The sequence below is a fragment of the Canis lupus genome, chromosome 8 (genome assembly GCF_048164855.1).
Source record: "Canis lupus baileyi chromosome 8, mCanLup2.hap1, whole genome shotgun sequence".
In the NCBI taxonomy this organism is placed as follows: Eukaryota; Metazoa; Chordata; class Mammalia; order Carnivora; family Canidae; genus Canis; species Canis lupus.
Window position 1 is genome coordinate 5436605 of NC_132845.1, and position 27368 is coordinate 5463972.

General features: G+C 33.7%; 1 protein-coding gene across 3 annotated transcripts in view; it reads right to left on the bottom strand.

The window, feature by feature from the left end:
* Nucleotides 1–27368, bottom strand: part of LRRIQ3 (leucine rich repeats and IQ motif containing 3) — a 174136-nt gene that overhangs the window by 131736 nt on the left and 15032 nt on the right. For all 3 annotated transcript variants that reach the window (XM_072834077.1, XM_072834078.1, XM_072834079.1), the window contains exons 2-3: nucleotides 23859–24107; nucleotides 20736–21059 (exon numbers count right to left, since the gene is read on the bottom strand). In XM_072834077.1, the coding sequence (XP_072690178.1) occupies nucleotides 20736–21059; nucleotides 23859–24107 (573 nt within the window). The remainder of the gene's footprint in view (nucleotides 1–20735; nucleotides 21060–23858; nucleotides 24108–27368) is intronic.

Sequence of the window (27368 nt, forward strand, 5' to 3'; positions counted from 1 at the left end):
TTTCAACTACTCTGGCTAAGCTATGTGGCTGACACTAAGCTCCTTTCTGAAGTTCCTGACTGTCCTATCACAGAGAAGTCCTGTCTCATACTAGTTTGCTATTCATTGTAATCCTGCCTATACTGTACACATTAAAAAGAAAATCACAGACCCAAGATGGAGTTGCTTCTGCTAGGCCAAGTCACCAAACTGGGACTTACTTAATACCTAACCTATAGTTCCAACCTCCCCCAGAAATGCAGATTAACCAGTCAGGAATTACTAATCAGAACCAATAAGGTAATCTGTCACATGAGACCTCTTCATACTCCAGAGGAAGATGAGGTAAATCTACTTAGTAAGACCCCTTGCCTGCCCTTCTACCTATGGAAAGGTGAACTGGCCTGGAACAATTCTTTCTTTCTTTTTGCTAAGAACTTCTTTGCTCCACCCTATTTCCTATAAAAACCTTCCATTTTGTATAACTCCTCCTTGGAGCTCCTGTCTATTTGTTAAATGGGATGCTGACTGATTGAAGAATAATGTAAAGTCAATTATATTCTCAAATATACTCAGTTGAATTTTGTTTTTTAACAAGCCTTTCCACGGAACTTATTCTGTGACTTTTAACAATGGACTCTATCTGCCACTGTTCAACTATTACCCTTGACAAATAAAAGGATTTGCAGAATCTCCTCTAGTTCCTACTATTTTCTTATACATATCAGGAATAATGGCATTAAGTCAGGTAGAGCTAGTTTCTGCCTTTGCCTCAGTCCCATCTTCACTGTGCCTGAAAAACAATCTTCACTATGATTAAAAGCACTTTTATGAAATAATCTTTTATTTAAATGTTATCCTTTATTGGTTTCTGGAAAAGATGTGATTTCCTCTAATTTTTATGTTTCTTTGTTCATTGCATTTGGGCTCATGGTGTGTGTGTGTGTTCAAGGTAGTAAAATATGCCACCAAAATATCACTGTAAAAGTTCAAGATGTGCCTCCCCAAAATGTGCCCCTGTGGTATATGGATTATTCTGAGCAGTAGGTACTTAAACATAGCAGAGTCAGGGAGAGGCTTATGCCAAACATCCTTTATCTACCTAAAGACAGATCCTTCAAAAGGCATTAAGTTCCCATAAATCCATTCCCCAGGTGTTTCAACATCAGAGGAGATAGCTTTTATCACTAAAGAGGTTAGAAGAAGAGTAGGAGTGGGTACCACATCCAGAAGATCTTTGTCACAAATTCCCATATTCTTCTAAGGACCCATTTATCTTCCCTAAAACGCATTTCCTTTCTCATTAGAAGTCTACATTCTCCCTCTACTTTCCCTATTAAAGCTAGTTAAGCATGTATCCTAAGATATCTCAGGGAGTTCCTCATTTTCCCCCTGGCTACCTCTCATGTATAAATGAGAGATATACTTTTTAGTCTACTTCTGTTTGTCTATTGTTAATTTGCATTTTATTACAAAGGTCTCAGCCAAGAATTCGAGACAGTAGAGGGAAAATAATTTTTCCTCCCCTATGTAAGTAGCTCAGGACCACAGTAGATTGAGTGCATAGATAAGAAGTGAGGGGAGAATACAATAGGGAATTTAGATGACTGGGCTTAAAGGTGGTCCTGGTCAGATGCTACAGTAGTCACCAGCAGAGAACATCAAGCTCATACTTAAGTTTACAGCATAGAGTCCCATTTTGTACCAAAGCATGAAGAATTTCTTCTCCTTAAAGACAGAAACAATAATCATCAGCTGTGGGCAGGGTTAGTGTCCTTGCCAGAGAACAAGCAATCTCTAGACAATAAGCTTTCTGATGTCCTGAAACAGTTACCTTGGAAAATGCCAATAAAGATATCTCTGCAAACTTGTACAAATGCCATAAACCATTTGGTATCTGAGGACAGACGGACATATCCTATTTGTGAGGGAAAGTAATGCATTTCCTGGTTTAAATCCCAGTTCTAGCACTTACTAGCTCTGTAACCCAGGGTAAGTAACCTATCTGTCCCCTGCTCATCATCTATAAAATAGAGATAACAATGGTACTACCTCATTGAGTTGTGAAGGAATATTTGTAAAGCACTTAGAACAGAGGCTCAAACATTTCAAGCATCCAAACAATGTTATTTGCCAACAGTTTTATAGTCATACTTAACACTGATACAGTTTTAGAGTTTACAAAGCATTTTTATACACCTTATTTGATATGCAAAAAAATAGTCTAAAGGAATTTACTAAGTAATTCATTCACCAACACAAATCAAAATTATGAAATCAATAAATTAACTCTGAAAGATAATTAGTACTAATATTTTCAGTCCAAAAGGGAATTAAAGTATTACAGTAAACGTTTGGCAATGAACAACATATGCTTAAGCAAAAAAATTACAAAAATCAAGAAAACAGATGGTACAATACTGTAATATCTGTACTGTATAGCTTGCTATTGTAATCCCGGGATGAAAATGTGGCTGTTGCTAACCCTGGTATAAAACATAATGAATTATTTCAAAAGAATAGCAAGGACTTTTATAACTAACATGGAAAGGGGTACTTTGTGTTCTATCAGTAAGAGTAGTTTGAAATACAAATTCCAAAATTATATTCTATTCAAAGTGTATATAATTATGTAAAAAAGATTCTCAATTATTTTAATATTCTTAATATAGTCATACTTATGACTTTAGTCATACTAAATTTGTTTTTTTACACTAGTCTCATGTTTATATTTCTTCTACATGTATCTGGTCCATAATGTCTATCTTTTTCTATTCCATTTGTGACTTTTCCCATCAGAATTTCCTAATTTGGCATATACTTTCCCAACATATTTTAAAAATGTAAATCGTGCTAGCCCCATAAGTATCTATTTCAAATAAAGCAAACCCACAGTTTTTATCTTTTTATTCCATCAGAAAGCACATTAATGAATGACCTACTCACTTAATAATCACATGAAACCGTAGAAATCTATGTGAAATTCCCCACATTAAGATTTTGTATTATTTTAAATCAGTATTTCTTAAGATTACTTGGTAAACATTTTGGGAACACTACAGTCTATTTTCAAGTTTAAAAAATTCACCTAAGAACCACTGAATAGCTTAAAATAAAAATTTATAATGATAATAATATAAGAGTATAGAAGTTTCAGAAAAGAAGAAAAGCACATACTAGAAAAAAAACCGTACTGAAATTTCTACCACTCATAATTATTACCATTTTTAAAATATTCATTTCCAAATACTTTCCCAACTCTGTAACTTATCTTTTCATTCACTGAACACGGTCTTTTCCAGAGAGATAAAATTTTTAATTTTGATGAAGTTCAACTTATCATTTTTTTTCTTTTAAAGGTTATGCTTTTGGTGTCAGGTCTAAGAATGTTTTTTCCTACTCCTACATCCCGAAAATTTCCTTCAATTTTTTTCTTTCTAAAAGTTTTATACTTTTAAGTTGTACATTTAACTTCCTGATCCATTTTGAGTTAATTTTTGTATGAGGTGTGAAACAGGTTCAGGCTCATTTGTGTGTGTATGTGTATGTCTGTGTCTGTGTATACCCAATTACTCCAGTAACATTTACAGAAAAGGCTATATTTTCTCCATCAAATTACTTACATCTTTATCAAAATTCAGTTGAACATATTGTAGGAACCCATTTTTAGGTTTTCTGGTCTGTTTCATTGATCTATGCTCACCAATATCACATAGTCGAAATTACTATAGCTATGTAAGTATCAAAATCAGGTAAACTGATTCCTATCACTTGTTTTTCAAAGTTGTTTTAGTCATTCTAATTCCTTTACCTTTCCATAAAAAGTTTAGAATGCTTTTTCTGCTTATACCTACAGAAAATTCTGCAAGATTCTGATAGGAATTGCATTAGCCCTCTATATTAATTTGGAGAGAACTGAAATGTTATTATGCTGAATATCCTAATTCATGAATGTGCTATGTCTTTCCATTTATTTCGATCTTTGATTTTTTTCATCAGTGTTTTACAGTATTCAGCATACAAGTTCTGTGCAAGTATTGTTAGACATACCTAATTATTTCATCTTTTTAAGTGATTAAAAATAGTATATTTTTAAATTTTGGTGTCCATGGGTTCACTGTGGTATATAGAAATTTGATTGATTTTTGCATGTTTATCTAACATACTATGGCCTTACTAACCTCACTTTTTACTTCTAAGAGATTTTTTTGTGGATTCTTTGGGATTACCTACAGAGGTAAAATACAGTTTTATTTCTTATTTTTTCATCTATATGTCTTTTGTTTCCTTTTTTCACCTTATTGCACTAGCTACACTGCCCAGCACTACGTTGGCATGAAAAGAGATGGTGGGCATCCTTGTGTCATTCCCTCTCTTGGGGAGAAATTATTCAGTTTTTCACCATTAAGCATAAAGATAGCTGTTAGTTTTTATTTGATTTTCTTTATAAATAATGGAAGTTCTCTATGCCTATTTTGCTGAGGTGGTTTGTTTTGTTTTGTTTTGATCATGAATGGATGTTGAACTTGGCCAAACTTGGCCTAATATTTTTTCCCCATTAACTGATATATAATAGTTGATATATTTTTCTTTTGTCTTTTGATATGGTAAACTACATTAAATGATTTTCAAATATTGAGCAAGCCTTGTATCCCTGGAATAAGCACCATTTGCTCATGGTATATAGTTATTTTCACATACTGAATTCTATCTACTAACATTCTGTTAAGGATTATTATGCGTATATTCATGAGGGATACTGGTGGTCAGTTTTCTTTTTTGGTACTGTCTTTGCTTTTGGTATCAAGGTACTTTAACTTTATGAAATAAATGGGGAGGTGTTCCTTTTATTTTCTAGAAGAAACAATAAAATTGTAAATGTTTGGGAGAAGGAATGTTTCCTTCTTTCTGCTTACTTTAGGTTTATTTTGCTCTTGTTTTTCTTGGATCTTGAGAGGGGGAATCTCAGACTGTTGATTTGAGGATTTTCCTTTTTTCCTATATAAGCATTTAGTACTAAAAATTTCGCTCTCAGCATTGCTTTAGCTGTGTCCCACAAAATTTTGGTAGGTTCTACTTTTATTTTAATTCACTTTTTTCCCCCTTGATACTATATATCTTTGTAGATTTCCTAGAAGCTTGTTGCTTAGTTTTCAAGTTTTGGGGATTGTAGTCTTATTTTTCTGTAGTCAAAGAATATACCCTGTATGATTCAAATTGTTTTAAATTTGTTGAAATTTGTTCTATGAAACAGGAAATGACGTACATATGATTGGACATTTGAATGTCTATTCTGATGTTGCTGGTGGAGTTAGGTTCTGTTGGTTGATAGGGTTGTAGAGTTTTCCTTTGATTACTTTTGATATGATAATTCTTTGCCCATCCTTTTATTTTCAACGTGCCTATATCATTGTGTTTGAAGTTTCAGGTAGACAACATATACTTGGGCTATATTTTTAAATCCTCTTTGCCATATCTATCTTTCAATTGGTATATTTAAACCATCTAAGTTTAATATAAATTTTAATGTAATTACTGATAGAAAAGGACAACTGCCATTTTATATTATGTTTTCTATTTGTTTTCTCTGCTTTTTGTTTTCATATTCTTACTTTCCTACTACTTAAAGAATTTGAGAACTCCATTTATATTCTATAGTGTTTTTTGTGCATTCTATCTTTTAGAACTTTCTTACACACACATAGTCAAATGATGTCACCAATTTACTCATTAAAATGAAGTATAAAAAATAAATAAATAAAAAATAAAAAAATAAAATGAAGTGTAAAAGACTTACCTTTCTTTATAGCTCTGCCTTTTTAATAATTTTAAGTATTTTATACATATATTTAGATCAGTGTTATGATTTATCAGATATATTATTCACCAATATCTTCTGTAATTTTGTTAGCTGCCTTTCATTTTGTTGATAGTTTCCTTTGCTGCACAGAAGCTATTTAGTTTAATTAATATTTGCTTTACATACTTAAGGGCTTCTATGTCAAATGTATAAATATTTACAAATGCTACATACTCTTGCTGGATTGACCCTTTTATCATTATAATGACTTTTGACTTAAAGTCTATTTTTGTATATATATACCTACCCCATTTTTCTTTTGGTCTCTATTTGGATGAAATACCTGTTTCCATTTGCCTGGAATATCTATTCTTTTCATTTTTCAGTATATTTTCTGTTGTTCACATCAATTAATTTATATTATTCTATCTTCTCTTTTCCCTCATTCTTTAATCTTCATCCACCATTCTGCTGTTAAGTTCATCTACAGAGCTTCTTATTTTGGTTATTGTATCTTTCTCAAATGACCATGTTTCTTTTTCTCTATTACATAGTTGAAGCTTTCTATTTGTACATGTTTCAAGTATGTTTATAATTAATCATTGAAGCATTTTAATGATAGCTGCATCAAAAAAAGATTATCAGAAAGGGCAGCCCGGGTGGCTCAGTGGTTTAACACTGCCTTCAGCCCAGGGTGTGATCCTGGAGACCTGGGATCGAGTCCCACATCAGGCTCCCAGCATGGAGCCTGCTTCTCCCTCTGTTTGTGTCTCTGCATCTTTCTTTCTCTCTCTCATAAATAAATAAATTAAATATTTAAAAAAAAATGTGGTGAGGGGGCGCCTGGGTGGCTCAATCCAGTTAAGTGTGTGCCTTCCGCTCAGGTCATGATCCCGGGGTCCTGGGATCAGGTCCTATGTCTGGCCCCGAGCTCCCGTGGGGAGTCTGCTTCGGCCTCTGCCCCTCCCCCTACTCATGCAAGCTCTCTCTCTCTCTCTCAAATAAATAAAATATTTAAAAACAATTATCAGAAAGTTTTAAACAGTGAAAGCATCTCAGGATTAACATTTATTGATTATATTGATTGTCTCTTCATTCAGTTTAAGATCTTCCTAGTTCTTTGTATGTTGAGTGTCTATTGATTGAAACCTAGGCATTTTTGTATTATGTTCTAAAACTTTCAATATCATTTAAACCTTCTGTTTTAGCTGGCTTTCCCTGATATTGTTCCAGCAGGGGCAATGGATGTCACTATCTTGTTACTAGGGGGAGGTAGAAGGATGTCACTATCTCCCTCCAGGGGGAGGTAGAGGTCCAGACTTACCACCATTCAAGCCTCTATTAACCTCCAAGTGGGGGGTGGGCTTCTCATAAATTCTGGGTAGAAGTGGGAATTTCCACTTTCATGTGGTCTTTATTGACATGGCTATGAGAGTGGCCTTGTTACAGCTGGGAAATAGTGGAAGTTCTGTGACATCATCCCAGTGAGTAACTGGATTGCCTCATTAGAGCTTCATGAGGATGGAAGTCTAGGCTTTCAACTCAATCTATGATGGCTGGCTTGGGTGGAAATGGAACCAAAGTTTGTTTTTTTTGTTTGTTTGTTTGTTTTCCATTGTTTTAACTGGAATAGAATGGTTATTGTCTGAAAGCCAACTGTCTTACTAGAATGAACCTTTCTTGGTTGTTTGGACAGAGAGAGCAGGTACTTTGATATTTTGTTTATTTGGTTAAATCCTTTGGTTTTTAGGTTACTGGGTTCTTTAGCTTTAATTTTAGGATATAAGAAAATGAAACAAAAACAGCAAAATAGGGAATTCATTCATCACTGCATCATTGCTCAAATTCTGACTGTCCTAGCCAGTCAGCCTCTGCTCTTCAACACTTAGTCTTTTTATGTATGTTTCACATATAATGTCCAAGGAATCTATATAAGACATAATATATACAGGCATACTTTGTTTTATTATACTTTGCTTTATTGTACTACATAAAATCTGCATTTTTTACAAATTAAAGGTTGTGGTAACCCACCATTAAGCAAGTGTATTGATGCCATTTTTACCCATACCGTTTGCCCACAACCACCTGTATGTCACATTTTGGTAATTCTCACCACATTTCAAATTTTTTTCAAATTCAAATTTGTTACAGTGATCTGTGATTGGTGACTATAATTCACTGTAAACTCAGATGATGGTTAGCACTTTTAGCAATAAAAAGTATACATACTACTATAATACATATACTTATACATACTACTATAATATTACACACTTAATGGATTATAGTATAAACATAAATTTTATATGAATTGGAAATATTTATTTCAGTCACTTTAATACAATATTTGCTTTATTGTGTTGGTTTGATATGAAAACTACAATATCTCTAAGGTATGCCTGTAGTATTATATAATACATTATATCACAAAAATAACTATATAACACATATAATGTACAGGAAATTGAATTATACTTTGCAAGAGAAATATCTACTCTATATTCCTAGAAGTAGAATTCTGTGTCCTGAATTTTTAACAAAATGTTCATTAAGTGTGTTCTCTCTGTACTGTAATAGTTTCTACTTAGTCGTAAATTTCTAAAACTATTTATGTTTTTGTATAATATCATTTTGTATATTAGTGCTCAAAAAAATCTCTTTATTGTAGCTACTATTTTCTTATATCAATTGAAATGGTTCTTATTTTGCCATTTAATGTTTTGTGTGATAAATTCTATATTAAGACTAATTTTAAGTCTTTTGCTTTATTCTACATATATATATTTTAAGATTTTATTTATTTATTCATGACAGACACACACACAGAGAGAGAGAGAGAGAGAGAGAGAGAGAGAGAGGCAGAGACACAGGCAGAGGGAGACGCAGGCTCCATGCAGGGAGCCTGACATGGGACTGGATCTTGGGTGTCCAGGATCACACTCCAGGCTGAAGGTGGCGCTAAACTGCTGGGCCACCCGGGCTGCCCTACTTACATATTTACTTAGCATTTTATTTTTAGTTTTTCTGTATTACCTTAATTTTTGGACTTTTCTTCCTAATAGCCATCTTGAAATTGGTTTTTACACTTCTAATAAATTTACAATTATTTATAATTACTTATAATCATATCACATTCACAAATGTAAATATATAGTAATTTTTATCAACATAGTCTTACTTTTGACAATGTCTTGTGATTTTTTTATATATCATATAGGCTATATTTTCTTCTTTATCTTTCTTTTATTTTTAAAAGCAAAAATATAAATTCTACAATATGTCTCTGCATTATCTATTAAGCATAAGTTTACTTTCATATATCTACTTGGTCATTATATTTATGCATTTTTCTTTTTTTTAAATTTATTCATGAGAGACACAGAGAGAGAGAGAGAAAGGCAGAGACACAAGCAGAGGGGAGAAGCAGGCTCCATGCTGGGAGCCTGACATGGGACTTGATCCCAAGACCCCAGGATCAGGCCCTGTGCTGAAGGTGGCACTAAACCATTGAGCCACCCGGGCTGCCTGCATTTTTCTTTTTGATACTTACATTGGAATTAAGAAAAAAAAAAAAAAAACTGATGCTGAATGTTTGATCTAAAAATCTCTATTTTGGGGTAAGAGCTAAAATGGCAGAGCAGTAGGAAGAACCTAGGCTTGCCTCTAACCTCAAACACAGCTAGATAAATACCAAATCATTCTGAATACATAAGAAACCTATCTGAGGACTGACAGAATGAATTGAACAATCAGAGAGAGAGAAGAGGCCACATTGTGGAAGGCAGGAGGTACAGAGATGTAGCTGGGTAGAAAGGGATTGAGGGTGCTGTGGAGGGGAGGGAGCCCTAGTCAGAGAAGGAGAAAGAGAGAGAGAGAGAGAGAGAGAGAGAGAGGAGGACACAGAGAATCACGCAAGGAAAATATTTTCCCAAAGCCATTGATGGGGAAAACAAGAGGGGCTGATTTTCGTGAGTTTTTAAAAATAGCAGGTCTGTGGTATGGCCAGTGTGGAGCCCTGAGGGTGCTGCAGTGCTCCGGTGGAGAAGGAGGGCAGATAGCCTGGGGGCAGACTATAATTTGAGCATCCCTGGGGACACAGTGGGAAAGAGGGCTCCTCCTTCTTGAAGCACATGTAAGAAGGGTGGCATTGCCTCTCCAGGGACAAAGGAGCCAGTGGGCACCATTTTTCTTGCCGCCCCTCACCACAGGCACAGAGACACCTGCTGAAGGCAGCTAATCTGGACACTAGCTTCTTGCTGTGCTTTACTCCAAACTTCATACCCATGTGCTTTGATACAACCACCCATCTGGAACAAACATGCATCAGTCCTAGAGCATCAAGACCCTCCTCCAGAGGACCAGCACAGATCCCCACCATACCAGGTTCCTAAAGTTTGGAGTTTTAAAACTCAGCTGGCCTGGCTGGGATAGAATCCAAGGTGTACTGTGATGCTGGACAGGCAGGTGGCCAGGACACAGACAGAATGAAGGCAGCAATCTAAGGGACAACTGGGGTGCAAGAGGGGAGATTATTTGCTCTTCTGGGAGGCCTTCTTGATGAGCAGCAGATGCAAACTCCCCTCTGTGGGGACTAGGAAGCTGGCTGGTCCCATTTCCCTCAACCTGCTCTTCAGCATAAACTAAAAATGACTGTGCAACAAGCTTCTTCAGTAAGCAGCACAGTACCAACACTGGTGGCCTAAAATGCTTACAGTAAATCACAACCCCTTGGGCTCTACTGGTGCTGCTTTTCTTGGGCAGGTATGCCTGAGAACCAGGGCAGTGGGCTCCTCTGCTAGGAAAACAGCACTAACCCCCTGAATGCACCACATCTACCGACCATATAGTTCTGCAAAGTTTCAGCTCTAATGGAAATAGCATCAGGTCTCTTTTAACAAGCAGAACAGAGCATATATAGTTAAAATTCACCGTATTCTCTGGTCAAGGTTTAAATACTCCCCACTTCAGGCAAGAGGAAACTGCAGAGGGATGACCTGAGGGAAATAGCAGCCACAACACAGCAATAAAGTGCACACAACATATACCAGAGACACTTCCTGAAGCATCAGGCCCTGGACATATATGACCTCTTCTATATAAAGCCATTACTCTCAGGAGCATGAAACATAATAGATTTTCCTAACATACAGAAGAAGACAAAGACCTAGACAAAATACCAACACCAACCAATTCATCCCAAAAGAAAGAACAAGAAAAGGTCATGACCAGGGATCTAATTTAAAAAGATGTAAGTTAAACACCTAATCCAGAATTTAAAGCAACAATCATAATGATACTAGCCAGGCTTTAGGAAAATATAGAAGATACCAGCAAGTCTCATAATGCAGAAATAAAAGATCTAAAAAATTAGGCTGCTTAAAGAATAAAAAAAAAAAAAACTACAACTGAAATGTACAACAGCTAGATGTAATGATCACAAAGATGGAAGAAGCAAAGGAACAAATAAGTGATACAGAAGATAAAATTATGGAAAATAATGAAGCTAAAAGAAGAGGGAAAGAAAAATATTGGATCACAAATGTAGACTTAAGGAACTCAGTGACTCCGTAAAGTGTAATAAAATTTGTATCATATGAGTCCCAGAATAAGAAGAGGAAAGGGAGAAGAGATTTATTTGAGGAATTTATAGCTAAAAATTTCCTCAATCTGGGAAGGAAACAGATCCAAATTGAGGAGACACAGAGAATTTCCATCAAAATTAACAAAAGCAGGCTAACGTCAAGACATATCATATCTAAATTTGCAAAATATAGAGATAAAGAAAAAATCCTAAAAGCAGCAAGAAGTGAAGTCCCTGACTTACAAAGGAAGACAAATAAGGTTAACAGCAGATTTCTCCACAGAAACTTGGCAGACCAGAAGAAAGTAGTATGATATATCAACACTGAATGGGAAAAAATCTACAGCCAAGAAGACTATCTAGCAAGGCTTCAGGCTATAACTCAGAAGAGAAGGACAGAGTTTCCCAAACAACAAAAACTAAAGTTTGTGACCACTAAACTAGCCCTGCAAGAAATAGTAAAGGGGACTCTTTGAGTAAGAAAGACAGATAAAAAGTGATAAGGACTAGAAAGGAATAGAGAAAATCCCCAGAAACAAAAAACAAGTAATAAGATGACACTAAATTCATATTTATCAATAATTTTTCTGAATGTAAATGGACTAAATGCTTCAATCAAAAGACATACGGTATCAGAATGGGAAAAAAAAAAAAAAAACAAGGGCCATCTATATGCTGCATATAAGAGACTCATTTTAGATCTAAAGACACCTGTAGTTTTTTTTTTTTTTTTTAATGTGCCTATTGAAAGTGAGGGGATGGAGAAATATTTACCATGCAAATGGATGTTAAAAGACAGCTGGAGTAGCAATATTTATTTCAAACAAACTAGATTTTAAGCCAAAGACTATAACAAGAGATGAAGAAGGGCACTATATCATAATAAAGTAGTCTATCCAATAAGAACCTCTAACAACTGTAGGGATGCCTGGGTGGCTCAATGGTTGAGTGTCTGCCTTTGGCTCAGGGTGTGATCCTGGGTCCAGGGATCAAGTTCCACATCCTTCTGCCTATGTCTCTGCCTCTCTCTGTGTGTCTCTCATGAATAAATAAATAAAATCTTTAAAAAAAAAGAACATCTAACAATTATAAATATTTATGCACCAATTTGGGAGCATCCAAATATATAAATCAACAAAAAACAAACAAAAAGGAACTCTGATAAAAATGCAATAGTAATAGAGGACTTTGACATCCCACTTACAGCAATGGACAAATTAAGCAGAAAATCAACAAGGAAACAGTGGCTTTGAATGACACACTGGACCAAATGGACTTCACAGATATATTCAGAACATTTCAACCCAAAGCAAGGGAATACGCAGTCTTTTCAAGTGCATATAGTTACATTCTCCAGAAAAGATGACATACTAGGTCAAAAATAAGACCTCAACAAGTACAAAAAGATTAAGATCACATCATGCATACTTTCTGATCACAACACTATACAACTTAAAGTCAATCACAAAAAATTTGGAAAGACCACAAATACATGGAGGCTAAAGAATATCCTACTGCAGAATGAATGAGTCAATCAAGAGATTTAAAAAGAACTTAAAAAATACATGGAAAAAATGAAAGTGAAAATGTAAGAATCTAAAAGCCTTTGGGATGTAGCAAAAGTAGTCATAAGAGAGAAGTATATAGCAAAGAGGCCTACTCAAGGAAGCAAGAAAAATCCCAAATATGCAACCTAACATTACACCTAAAAGAGCTAGTAAAAGAACAACAAATGAAGCCTAAAGCCAACAGAAGGGAAACAAAAACATTAGAGTAGAAAAATGATACAGAAACAAACAAATTAAAAAGTAGAATATATTATGAAATCAGGGGATAATTCTTTGAAAGAATTGATAAAATTGATTAATCCCAAGCGATGCTTATCAAAAAGAGAAAGAACTTAAATAAACAAAATCACTAATGAGAGAGAAGAAATCAAAATCACACCACAGAAATAGAAACAATCATGAGAATATTATAAAAAATTATATGCCAACAAATTGGACAACCTGGAAGAAATACATAAATTCTTATCTATTGTTAGCATATAAACTTGTTTAATTAAAAGAGAAAGATGTAGAAAACTTTAACAGACTGATAACCAGCAAAGATATTGAATCAGTCATCAAAAATCTCCCGAAAAACTAAAGTCCAGGACTGAATGGCTTCCCAGGGGAATTCTATCAAACATTTAAAGAGTTAATATCTATTCTTCTCAAACTCTTCCAAAAAAGAAAAGAGAAAAAAAGAGAAAGAAAAAAGAAGTGGAAGGAAAACTTCCAAACTCATTCTACGAATTATCATTATCATTATCATTATCTTGTTCATTATCATTATCTTGATTCTGAATTCAGCCAGAGACACGGATAAATACGAGAACTACAGGCCAATCTCTGATGAACATGGATATAGAAATTCTCAACAAAATACTAGCAAATTCAATCCAACAGAACATTAAAAGAATCATTCACCATGATCAAGTAGAATTTATTTCTACTTGAATTTTTATCAGTGTGAAACACCACATTAATAAAAGAAAGAATAAGAACCATATGATCCTCTCAACAGACATAGAAAAAGCATTTGACAAGTCACAGCACCCATTCTTGATAGAAACCCTCAACAAAGTAAGGACAGAGGAACAAATTTCAACTCATAAAGTCTATACTTTAAAGACCAACAGCTAATATCATCCTCAATGGGGAAAAAACCAAAAGCTTTTTCTCTCTAGTCAGGAATAAGACAAAGATGTCCACTCTCACCACTGTTATTTAACATAGTATTGGAAGTCTCAGCCTTAGCAACCAGACAACAAAAGAAATAAAAGTCATCCAAATCAGCAAGGAAGAAGTCAAACTTTCACTATTATTCAGACGACATGGTACTCTATTTAGAAAATCTTAAACACTCCACCAAAAAATTGCTAGAACTGATACTCAAATTCAATAAAATTCAATAAAGTCAATATATAGTAATCTGTTTCATTTCTATACACCAATAATGAAGCAGCAGAAAGAGAAATCAAGGAATCAATCCCATTCACAATTGCATCAAAACCCATAAAACACCTAGGAATAAACTTAGACAAAGAGGTAAGATTTGTACTCTGAAAACTATAAAACTCTTATGAAAGACATTGAAGATGACACAAAGAAATGGAAAAACATCCCATGCTCATGGATTGGAAAAACAAATATTGCTAAATTGTCTATACTACCCAAAGCAATCTACACATTTAATGCAATCCCTATCAAAATAACACAGCATTTTCACAGAGCTAGAACAAACAATCCTAAAATTTGTGTAGAATCACAAAAGACTCCAAATAGCCAAAGCAATCTTGAAAAAGAAAGCCAAAGCTGGAAGAATCACAATTTCAGACTTCCGATAATATTACAAAGCTGGAGTGATCAAGACATATGGTACTGGCACAAAAACAGACACATAGATGAGTGGAATAGAATAAAAAATCCAGAAATGGACCCACAACTGTATGGTCAACTAATCTTCAACAAAGCTGAAAGAACATTCAATGGGAAAAAAAAAAAAATGGTGCTCTTTAACGAATGGTGCTGTGCTTCACCAGAGACTCTGGGCACCCATGCACGTGTACACAAAAGAAAAAGTGTGACCATGTTATCTGCCCTCTGTGAGCCTCTCTGTCTCCTGCTGTTGAATGGCCGCTCAATGGTGCCCAGAGGGCCTTTTTAGCTTGAAAAGTCAATATACCCTTGTCCATATAGTATACTTTGGGCCTAAGGGGAACGTTCTCTCCCAGAGCAACCCAGGGGATCCCCACACCATAGGGTCTTGCAGGAACCCTACAGGCTGCTTTCTCTCCCATACTTTCCCTCTCTCCCTAACTTTTTTCCACGAAAAGTGCTCCCTCCCATCGGCGGCATCTGGCTTTTCTCTCCCCCAGTTTACATCTCTGAATCTCACAACTGCCACATTCTCTCCTTCCAATTCTGCAAATTGTTTACTTAATCCCAGATTGATTTCCAGGTTGTTCAAAATGATTTGATGTTGACCTAGCTGTGTTCAAGGGATGATGCCCAGGGTTCCCCTACTACCCTGCCATCTTAACTCTTCCTCCCCAATTTTCATAGTATTCTTACACTCAATATTAAGTGTAAATAAATCTTTTGAAATAGATATTTCAAATATTACTAAATAAATTTATATCCCTATATGTTGTCATTTATTCAAGTGTTTAATGCTACAAATTAAATGTTTCAATAATCAAAGAATAACCAAAATAATATTATTTATAGCAGAAATAATAACCAAAAACTTATAAGTAAGCTGAAAAATTATTTTTCAAATAGATTCTTTTTAATTTGTGCCACAAAATTCTACCAAAATTTTGCCAAAAGCTCTTTAAGGCTTACGTCATCTGTGATGCCTTCCATTCATATTTTTCACACAATTTTTTTCTTCAATTATCCTATTTCTGATATTTTCAACCTTTTTTTTTAAGATTTTATTTTTTTATTCATGAGAGATACAGATAGAGAGGCAGAAACACAGGCAGAGAGAGAGAAGCAGGCTCCTTCCAGGGAGCCTGACTTGGGTCTCGAACCTGGGTCTCCAGGATCACACCCTAGGCCGAAGGCAGGCACCAAACCGCTGAGCCACCCAGGCGTCTCTATTTTCAACCTTTTATTTTAAATTAAAATTTATCTCTCTTGGCTTAAAAATATACTGAAGTTAATATCATCTCACTTTAAAAAAAAAATCATCCATTAATCTTATTTCTGGCAGTCAAGGCATTGTCTTTCCTCTGTCCAAAATTTTCTCAGAAAGTTTCTATACTTGGTAATTACATATTAACCCTCTATAGTTCCTGAAACTTACTGAAATTCCAAAGAAACAACAACCTCTCCAACAGAAGTTTTCAAAATAGTTTTGTTTCCATGATAATTGTCCTTGACTTTTAAATACATCTTTCATTTTTTTTTTAAACGATTATTTTCCCTTAAACTAAGTGATACAAAGCTGTCTCTGTTTTTCCTTCTACTCCTGGAATTAATTCTCTGTTATCCTCATTGGTCCCACTGCTTTCTATCCAAAATTAAACTGCTCTTAGGCTTTGTCCTTAGGTCTCATACTATTTCCCATATATTCTTGTGACGGCTTGGCTTCAACCATAACCTCAGACCAGTAACTACTGAATTTACATCTTAGACCTACAACATTATTTCTGAATTTTAGCTCTTCATTTCCAACACTTGATTGATATCTCTATATCAATACCCTGCCTCAAATAAACATGATCAAATTTAACTTTCTATCAAAACTCTTCAAATGCTTCCATTTCCATAAGCTAAACTACTTTTTGTTCCAGTTCCCCAAGTTCGAAATGCCAAGAGTATTTTCTCACATATTTTTTTTTCATATTTCATATTCATAATTATTCATATCTGATCAGTTAAAAAATCCTGTCAAATCTCTGCAACATTTGTCCTTTGAGATACAGTGTTGATTGTAGGACTGTGAAACCAAAGTGGGCTTGAAATCCCAGCTTCATGACTGACTATATGTCAGATAGTGGGTAAAATCTTCAACCTTACTATATTTTATTTTCTTCTGTGAAATAAGATCTTTTTATATCAAACAACATGGTGAAGAAGGCATATTTTGTCAGAAAGTCCTTCCCTATCTGGCCCAAGCCTTCATCTCTTTTGTCATATGTTACTACTTCAGTTTCTTTTCTTTAGAATTTAAGACAATCTGGCATTAGACTGGGGTTTTTTGTTTTGTTTTGTTTTGTTTTCTGCTTACATGTTTTCTTACTGTGCCTTCCCACTGAACTTTAAGAGAGTAGAACCTTTGTCAGTATTATTTACCACTGAGTACAGGATAATCTAGTTCACAGATTAGGTGACCAATATACATACATGGTAAAGAAATGAAGGAATAAAATACATAAAGTGCCTACCACAATGACTCTGACTGTCTTCTACACTGTCTTCTTCTTTGCCACTATGGTCTGCCTGTATCAGCTCTAATAGCATCATTCTGGCCTACAGATAATTGATCTCTCTGCTCTAATCTATCTCCTAACCCCTTTTAATTTGCTAGCAAAATACTGGATTAATCTCCTTTAAAAAACTTTGTCAATAAAATTTATCCATAGAGCACCAACTATAATAGAAACACCCTAATTTCCTTCCCAAATAACTACAATAGATCTTCATTGCATTCATTAAGAAGTCTAAACTCCTTAGTATGTCATCTAAGTTTCTTTTCATACCCCCACTAACTTCCTATTAATTCCTTAAATGAACATCAGTCATTTTGATTGTCCTTAAAAAAGTCAAGTATGTTAAAAAAAAAAAAAGTCAAAGATCTTCCTACTTTTGATCATACCATAATACCCAAGTAGAATATGTAAATGAAATTTTTGTTTTAGGGCCCCGGTTAAGACATTCAGAATTAAATACTACTTCATTTTTTTATTTCTCTAAAATTTGTAACTATTATTTCAAAATTACTAATGCGCTCATAACTTTTTATAAGTAATTGTATGCAGCTATAAAGTTTTCTAACTTCCTAATCTCCATGCATAATCACTGTGTATATTTATATATCCTTTCAAATATGATCACTGTTCAACTGATTTTCAATTTTTCATCAATGTCAATGCATATATAAAATATGTAAATATATTTATAAATATTTAGAATATTATAAGTACTGTTCTGCAACATACATTTTTTACTTCCAATATCTTGTAATGGAGTTTTCTAACACCAGCAGAGCTCATCACCTCTTTTAAACTCTTATGTCATTTATTTGCTCTAAAACTCATGTCATAAAGCATTTTTTTTATTTTTATCTATCCATTTAAGTCTTTCATAACATTCAACTAGATCTCAATCACTTCTTTCAGCATTTAAAAAAATCAACAAAATCAACATGATGATTTCAACATGCCATATCACCAAATTAATCATTTAATAATTTAATATCTTTATTCACTTCAATTAATATTCTAAATTGTCCTTTAAGGCACTGAACTACTTCCCAATGGAATCCCTGAAACATGGAAAATCTGAAAACATTTAGAGATCCACTATCTATTAAAAAAACAAATATTTTGAATCAACAAAAAACTTCAAGAGCTACAAAATGAAAATAGCAAGTTGGAAGAATAGAAGATTAAATTAAAATATCAATTGTATTTCTATACATTAGTAACAAAGAATCCAAAAATGAATTTAAGAAAATAATTCCATTCACAGTATCAAAATGAATAAAATACACAGAAATAAATTTTAACAAATAAGTACAAAACTTGCACGATAAAAACCATAAAAAAAGGGACACTCAGTGGTTGAGCATCTGCCTTTGGCTCAGGGTATGATCCTGGGGTTCCAGGATCCAGTCCCACATGGGGCTTTCTGCATGAACCCTGCCTCTCTCTCTCTATTTCTCTCATAAATAAATAAATAAAATCTTAAAAAAGAAGAAAACCATAAAACAATGCTGAGAAAATTAAAGAATATCTAAATACAGAGACAGTTCAAATTCAAGAATAAGAATATTAACTATTGTAAAGATGGCAGTCTCCACAAACTGATTTATAAGTTCAATGGATTCTTTATTACTATCCCAGCAAGAATCATTGCAGAAATTTACAAGCTGATCCTAAAATTCATTTGTAAATGCAAGGGAATCTGAATAGCCAAAGCAATATTGAAAAAAAAGAGCAAAGTTGAAAGACTCACACTTCCCCATTTCAAAACTTAACTACAAAGCTGCCTACAATAATCAGACTGCATGCTACTGGCATCAGGATAAATATATAGACCACTGGAATAAAACTGAGAGTCCAGAAATTAAGATTACATTTTATGGCAACTTGATTTCTGACAAAGATACCCATACAATTAACCTGAGAAAGAATAACCTTTTCAATAAATGGGGGTGGTATAATTGAATATCTACTGCAAAAAAAAATGAGGTTAGATCCTTACTTCATACCACATATAAAAATTCACTCAAAATAAAACATAGGTCTATATTTCAGCTAAAATTATGAAACTCCTAGGAAAAAACTCAGAAAGAATCTCCTGGGAAAAAACAAGAAAGAGTCTTCTGACCTTAGGCAGAGTTCTTAGAAACAATATAAAAAGCATGATCCATAAAAGAAAAAATTCATAACCTGGATGTCTTTAAAACTCAAAATCTTCCTGCTCTAAAAGAGGCCATAAAGAAAGTGAAAAGATAAGTTAGAGGTTGAGAAAAAAATATTTGCAATGCATGTATTGTTAAAAGACTATATCCATATATCTACTCTCACAAGTCAATAATAAGACAATAACCCACTTTCAAAATAAGCAAAAAATTTATATAGACAGTTGACAAAAATACACGTATACATAATAAGAAGATTAAAAATGCTTATCATCATACTCATTAGGGAAATAAAGTTAAAACCAAAATAAAATACCACTCTCTACCTACTAGAATGTCTATAGTGTAAAACAGAAAAAATACTAAGTGTTTGCAAGGACATACAGAAACTAGAATCCTCATGCATTTGTGGTTTCTATTATTTACAGAACAATTTAGTTTCTTTCAAAATTAAGCACAAACTTACTATACATACCAATTGTACTCCTAAGAATCTACCTAAGAAAACTGAAAACATATGTCAACACAAAATCATGTAAGTAGGTGTTCTTACAGCATCATTCATAATAGCAAAAACTGACAATAATCTAAATATCCACCGACTGATGAATAGGCAAAAAAAATGTGGTATATTCATGTAATGGAAAATTACTCAGCAATCAAAAGTAACTAACTCTTGATACATGCTACAACATAAATAAGCCTCAAACACAACACACACAGCCACATAAGCCTGTGTGTTGCATGATTTGATTCATACAAAATGTTTATGAAAGCAAATTTGTAGAAACAGAAACCAGGCCAATAGTACTTAAGACTGTGGGTGGGAGTCGAGAATAATTGCAAAGAGGGAAGAGGGAATAAAGGTAAAGAGGGAAACTTTTGGAGTAGTGGAAATTTCTAACACTGGAATGTGGAGATGGTTATACGGCACTAAAATTTACTAAAATTATTAAATCATACATAAAAAATGAGTGAATTTTATATAAGCTATATCTCGTTAAAGTAATTAAAACATAATATAGACCAAAAATATATTTGTTTCTCTCCAATTTTATATGTTTAGGCTCAGCAATTTCTATGCAGTAGGCATATAAATGTCTATAAATTCTCAGATATAAGGTATTACTAATGTATTTACTAGTGTATGAAATTTTAGATAAATGATACAGTATATATTAGTTCATATAACACGTTTATCTAAAATGGAACTCTAATGAATCTAATTACCTTTTTCAAAGCAGGGCAGAAGTTGAAGAAAAGCCGGTGATTATATGCTTTGAATCTTTCGGGAAGATGCCAGTTCTGAATTATTTCTTCATCAGAAATCACATGATAATCCAGTGCTTTAAGAGGCCATATACTGTTGACAAGAACATGTCTGTATCCTTTTTTAAGGCTCACTGGACAATCGAACATGGTGAGCGCAATGAGACTTGGACAAGCAGATAACATACATATATTCTTTAACTTTACAAATCCATTGTCATGAAGATAGAGGAGTTTTAGTTTCTTCAATCCACTCCAAAATTTGGTATCTGGTAGACTCTTTATCTGAAATTATTATTAATAATAACATCCTAAATACAAATATTAATTTTCTATGAATTGCATGGAAAATACAAAAACATTAAACATCTTCTAAATTTCAATATTTTCCTAAATGGCAAATTTCTCATTAATAAACCAAAAAAGAATCTCTATCCAATAGTGAGTGGAGTAAAACATGAGACACTGCTCATCTGGAATAGGTTATCATTATTAGTATATTTAAATGAATAGAAATAAAAAAAAATAAAAAAATAAAAAAAAAATAAATAAATGAATAGAAATATATACTTTGTTCAGTAAAAATTTCTTTGTAATAGACTCTCAACTTTTCTAAACATAAAGAATTAAGGAACCATATCAATCAATGTGAAACACCATATTAACAAAAATGGAGGATAAAAATTGTATGATCATCTCAATAGATAAATAGCATTTGACAAAATTCAATATTTATTCATGATAAAAACTCTTAACAAAATACATACAGAGGGAATGTACCTCAGCATTATAAAGGCCATATACGACAAGTCTACAGCTAACATATTCAATGGTGAAAATTAAAAGCTTTTCCTTTATGACCAGGAACAAGGCAAGGATGTCCACTTTTGCAACTTTTATTCAATACAGTATTAAAAGTACCAGCCAAAATAATTAATCAAGGAAAAGAAAAAAAAGGCATGCAAATCAGGAAGGAAGAAACAAAACTGTCAGCATTTTTAGATGACATATTATATACAGAAAATTCTAAAGACTTCACCAAAAAATTCTTATGACTAATGAATCAATTCAGTAAAGTTGTGGGATATAAAATCAATATACAAATATTTGTTGCATTTCTATATACTAATAATAAGTGATAAGAGAAATTAAGAACACAGTCCCATTTATAATTGCATCAAAGAGTAAAATACCTACAATTAATTTAACCAAGGAGGTGAAATATCTGCACACTGAAAATCATAAGACATGGATGAAAGAAATTGAGTAAGAGATAAACAAATGCTTATGGACTGAGATAATAAATGTTGTTAGAATACTATTACTCAAAACAATCTATATATTCAGTATAATTTTGTCTAAATTCCAAAGGCATTTTTCACAGAAAGAGAAAAAAGAATCCCAAAATATATGTGTAAGCGCAAGACACTGAAAAGCCAAAGCAATCTTGAAAAAGAATAAAGCTAGAGGCATCATGCATCCTGATTTTAAACTATATTACAAACCTATCATAATCAAAACAGTGTGGTATTAGCATAAAAATAGACACAAAGATCAATGTCACAGAACAGAGACCAGAAATAAACCTATGCATAGATGGTAGTTGATTTAATGGAGCTAAAAATATACAATGGGGAAAGGGCAGTCTCTTCACAAACTTGCATAAGAGCCTTAAACAGTGACAATGCTAACCTAGTCTGAATCATTCATTTTTATTATATATGCTGCCAAAGCAAGCACGGGTTAGTCTCTTCAGTAAACAGTACTGGAAAAACTGGACAGCCACATCCAAAGAATAAAACTGGACCACTATCTTTTACTCTACATATAATTAACTCAAAATAGATTAGACTTGAACTTAAGACCTAAAACTCCTAGAAGAAAACATAAGCAGTGTACTCCTTCACAACAGCACTGGTGATGATAATTGGTTTTGACACAAGAAGCAAAGGACACAAAAGCAAAAATACATCAGGTAAAAATACATCAAACTAAGACACTTGCACACAGCAAAGGAAACCATCAATAAAACGAAAAGACAAGCTAACAATTAGAAGAAAACATTTGTAAATCAATCACATATGTAATAAGGGGATAATACTCAAAATATATAAAGAACTCATATAACTCAATATGAAAATAAAACCCAATTAAAAACTGGGCAGTGACTCTGATTTCCTAAAGAAGACATCCAGATGGCCAACGTGGTACATGAAGAGATGCCGCTATCAATAATCATCAGGGAAATACAAATCAAAACCACAATGAAGTATCACTTCACAACTGCTAGAATGGCCATTGTCCAAAGGACAGGAAATAACAAGTGTTAGCAAGGACGTGGAGAAAAGGGAGCCCTCATGCACTGCTAATGGGGATGTACCACCACTGTGGAAAACAACAGGGAGGTTCCTCAAAATTAAAAATACAACTACCATATGGTCCAACAATTCTACTTCTCAGTATCTATCTGAAGATAAGGAAAACACTAACTCAAAAAGATACATGGACCCCCTATATTCATTCTAGCATTATTTACAATAGCCAAGACCTGGAAGCAGTCTAAGGGTCCCCTGGGAGATAAACAGATAAAGAATATGTGACATATACATATATCCAATCATCATGTTGTACAGATGAACTTAATACAATGTCATATGTCAATTATGTCATTAAAAATATTAAAAATTCCAGAGCATTTTTAATCTAGACTATTAATTTAAGAAGTAAAATATACCAAATTACTGTATTTATGAAGTAAATATATTAGAAGTAAAATATACCAAATTACTGTGTTTATGTATTTCTACCTTAAATTTTTGTTTAAAGTTTTTTAAAAGTGACCTCTACATCCAACATGGTGCTCAAACTCATGACCCAAAGATCAAGAGTCACTTGCTCTACTGACTAAGCCAGCCAGGTACCCCTTAAGTTTTAAATTCTGTATTTATATATGTATTCTACTTGCTTTTAAATTTTTGTTTATATTTTATATAAAAAATGTAGGAAACATTGGGATAGATAGCATAAGTGTTTTTAAATATCAACTTCATTTATATGCAAATATTTAAAGTGTCTTTTACTTACCTGATTTCCATGGAGATCAAGTTTGACTAATTTTATACAACTCTGAAGTGGATGGATATCTGTAATAAAATTGTTTGATAAGATGCATACTCTAAGAGAGATACAGGATTGCAAATTCTCCATAGATTTTAAATGAAGGCCATTGAACTTCACATAAACAAAATCTTTTTGATCTTCTATTATGTTTTCATTATAGTGACTCCATTCTTCATGACTGGTTAGCTCTTCTGTTATTGTTCCATGAAACATCTAGGAAAAATGGGGAATTGCTTAGAAATGGTTTTTTGACTTCCAAAAATAAATCTGAAAAAATAAACAAACAAATAATTTGCAAATAGCTAGTGAGACTATAATAGTAAAAGAATTTAAGTGGAATCAAAAAAAAAAAAAAAAAGGCAGGGACACCTGGGTGGCTCAGCAGTTGAGCACCTGCCTTCGGCCCAGGGCATGATCCTGGAGTCCCAGGATCAAGTCTCACATCGGGCTCCCTGCAGGGAGCCTGCTTCTCCCTCTGCCTATATCTCTGCCTCTCTCTCCTCTCTCTCTCTCTGTGTGTGTGTGTGTGTGTGTGTCTCTCATGAATAAATAAAATATTTTTAAAAACTTAAAAAAAGAATCAAAAAACAGAATCAGACCTATACGTGGAGAGAATGAACTGACAGTTGTCAGACAAAAGGGAGTTGGGCAAAATGGGTGAAAGGAGAAGGAGATACAGGCCTCCAGTTACAGAAGGAATAAGTCACAGGAATAAGAGGCACCGCATAAAGAATACAGTCAATGATATTATAATAGTGATGTAATGGGACAGATGGTAGCTACATATGTGGTGAACACAGCATAATGCATAAAATTGTCAAATCACTAAGTTGTATAACTGAAACTAATGTAACATTGTGTATCAACTATATTCAAATTTAAAAACTTCAGGAAAAAATAGTTCCCATAAAACCTTCTAATTCAAAACATTTTAAAAGTAGGAAATTTATATAACTAGAAACCAAAAATGTTATCACTGCCTTTACAAATCAACTAATCAGTAAAAGGGTAAAAAAAAATTTCCTTTTTCCTAGAACTTAGAGAACATGGAACATGGTGAAACAGTTGAGAGAAAATCATCACTTCTAGGCAAGAAAACTGAAACAAGAAAATCACACCTTACTATACTTTGCATAATAATTTTAGTTAAAATATTCTGCTAAATAAAGAAATGCATCGAATGATAAACTTCCAAGTCAGGATAGTGCTAACCTTTGTGTAAGAGGCTGAAAAATGTAGCTAAAGAGGCAATATAGGGTTTCAACTGTTATAAGCTTCTTAAAGATACAATTTGCAATCACATTATTTATTTCCATGTTAAATTCAACTAGGTAACTAAGATCTAGAATCCTAACAGTTTTAAAATCTGACTAATTTAAGTCCATGTAAAATCTGGGTCAAAGCTTTTTAATATAATTTTACATAGTATTTCTTATATATTTGAAATTTCCCTTACTGTGGGTTATTTTAGCTTTCACAAAACAGTCACCAGTGATAGTTTAGAAGAGAATATTTGAACTCAAGTGGCCTGAGAGCATTTAGTAAGATTAACTACCTTCCCTATTGGAAGAATCTTTCCCATGTGGAAATAAACTAGGTTAGCATAATCCAAATGAAAATAAATGTGGAAACCCAGATAAAACCTCACACTCTTTCAAGAGATTAGCTACTTCTTATATCCTAGCCAAGGCCATGAACTGTAATGCTCAAAGTCTTAAGTACCACCTAAGGAATTAAACAGAAAGCAGATTCCTAGGCCCCATATCATTTCTACATATCTCTGGGCTGAGAGCCAAGGAATCTGTAATTGAACATGCACCTGGGCAAGTCATGGGCACCTTGAGCAACACTAGCCTAAGCCACAAGTATAACAGTCCTCCAAATATAAAGACCCTGATATAAAATAAACAGATATGAATGAATCTTTACAAACTTATCAAGCTCCATAGGTCCTGAAATGAAAGGCAATGTACAAAATATATCCCATCATTTGGACTCCCTATTTAGAAAAAATTCTCAGTCTTTCCTCAGACTCTCTTTTCAAAAACCCATTTTTTAATTTTGACCTAATACAGGCAAACTCCAGTTTATAACTGGGATTTATGAGAGACCATATCTCAGGCATAAATCAGGACGTTTCAAGACAATGGGGTGCTCAACAGTTTCAGCTATAGAATCCAATTTTTGAGTCAATAGCAACTCTGTAAGAAATCTGCAAAGTGAGGATCATATACCAAACTAATTTTTTCCTTTTGTTTTTTAGCCAAATGATATTTTTTTAAAAAGTATTAAATAGACTTTATTTTTTAGAGCTGTTTTAGGTACACAGAGATCACATATACACCCTCATTGTCAGTTCCCCCTATTAGTATCTTGTATTAGTGTTGTATATTGGTTACAATTAATGATCCAATTGTTTTTCCGTTTTTTAAAGATTTATTTATTTATTCATAGAGACAGAGGGGGAGGGCAGAGACACAGGGAGGGGGGAGGGCAGAGACACAGGGAGAGGGAGAAGCAGGCTCCATGCAGGGAGCCGGACGTGGGACTCGATCCCCGATCTCTGGAATCACGCCCCAGACTGAAGGCAGCGCTAAACCGCTGAGCCACCTGGGCTGCCCAATGATCCAATCTTAATGCATTCTTATTAACTAAAGGTAAAGTTTTTTAGATTATAACTCATAGCAAAATCTCTGGATAAACAAAACACATCAACTTGGAAGAGCAGAGAGATCCCTTTTCTTCACATAAAGCTGAAGGTGACTTTACATCTTTTTCAATGCACTGGTACACATGTGTGTATGTATATCTATAAACAAAGATACATAGATAAACTATTATTTTAAACATCCATTGTTCACACAGATTATTCTATCTCTAATAGTTTATTTTGTGGTTTCTTTATTTCTTATAGAAGATATAATCTCCCTAGCATTTATTTTTAGGAATTCTAAATATTGTTACTAAGTATAGTGATTGTCTATAAACTTATCACAATCAATGAAAGATTTTTATTTTAAGCTTTTCTGCAATAATAGAATTCACATGTCACTTGAACATATTGTCAATAATCTACCACTGGTATTATTCAAAAGTAGAATTTTGTCTCTTTCCTTTATCAATCTCAGAAAAATGTTTTTTAAGATTTTGTTTATTCATTCATGAGAGACACAGAGAGAGAGAGAGAGAGAGAGAGAGAGAGAGGAGGCAGAAACAGGCAGAGGGAGAAGCAGGCTCCTCCTCACAGGGAACCTGATGTGAGACTCAATCCCCAGACCCTGGGATCATACCCTGAGCCTAAGGCAGACACTCAACTGCTGAGTCACCCAGGTGTCCTTTGACCTCAGAAATCAAAGTAAAACTTAAAAAAAAAAAAAAAAATAGAAACAATGGAAAATAGAAACACAACATAACAACATTTACAGAATGCAGTAAAAGTAATTCTAATAGGGAATTTTATGGTGATAAATGCAT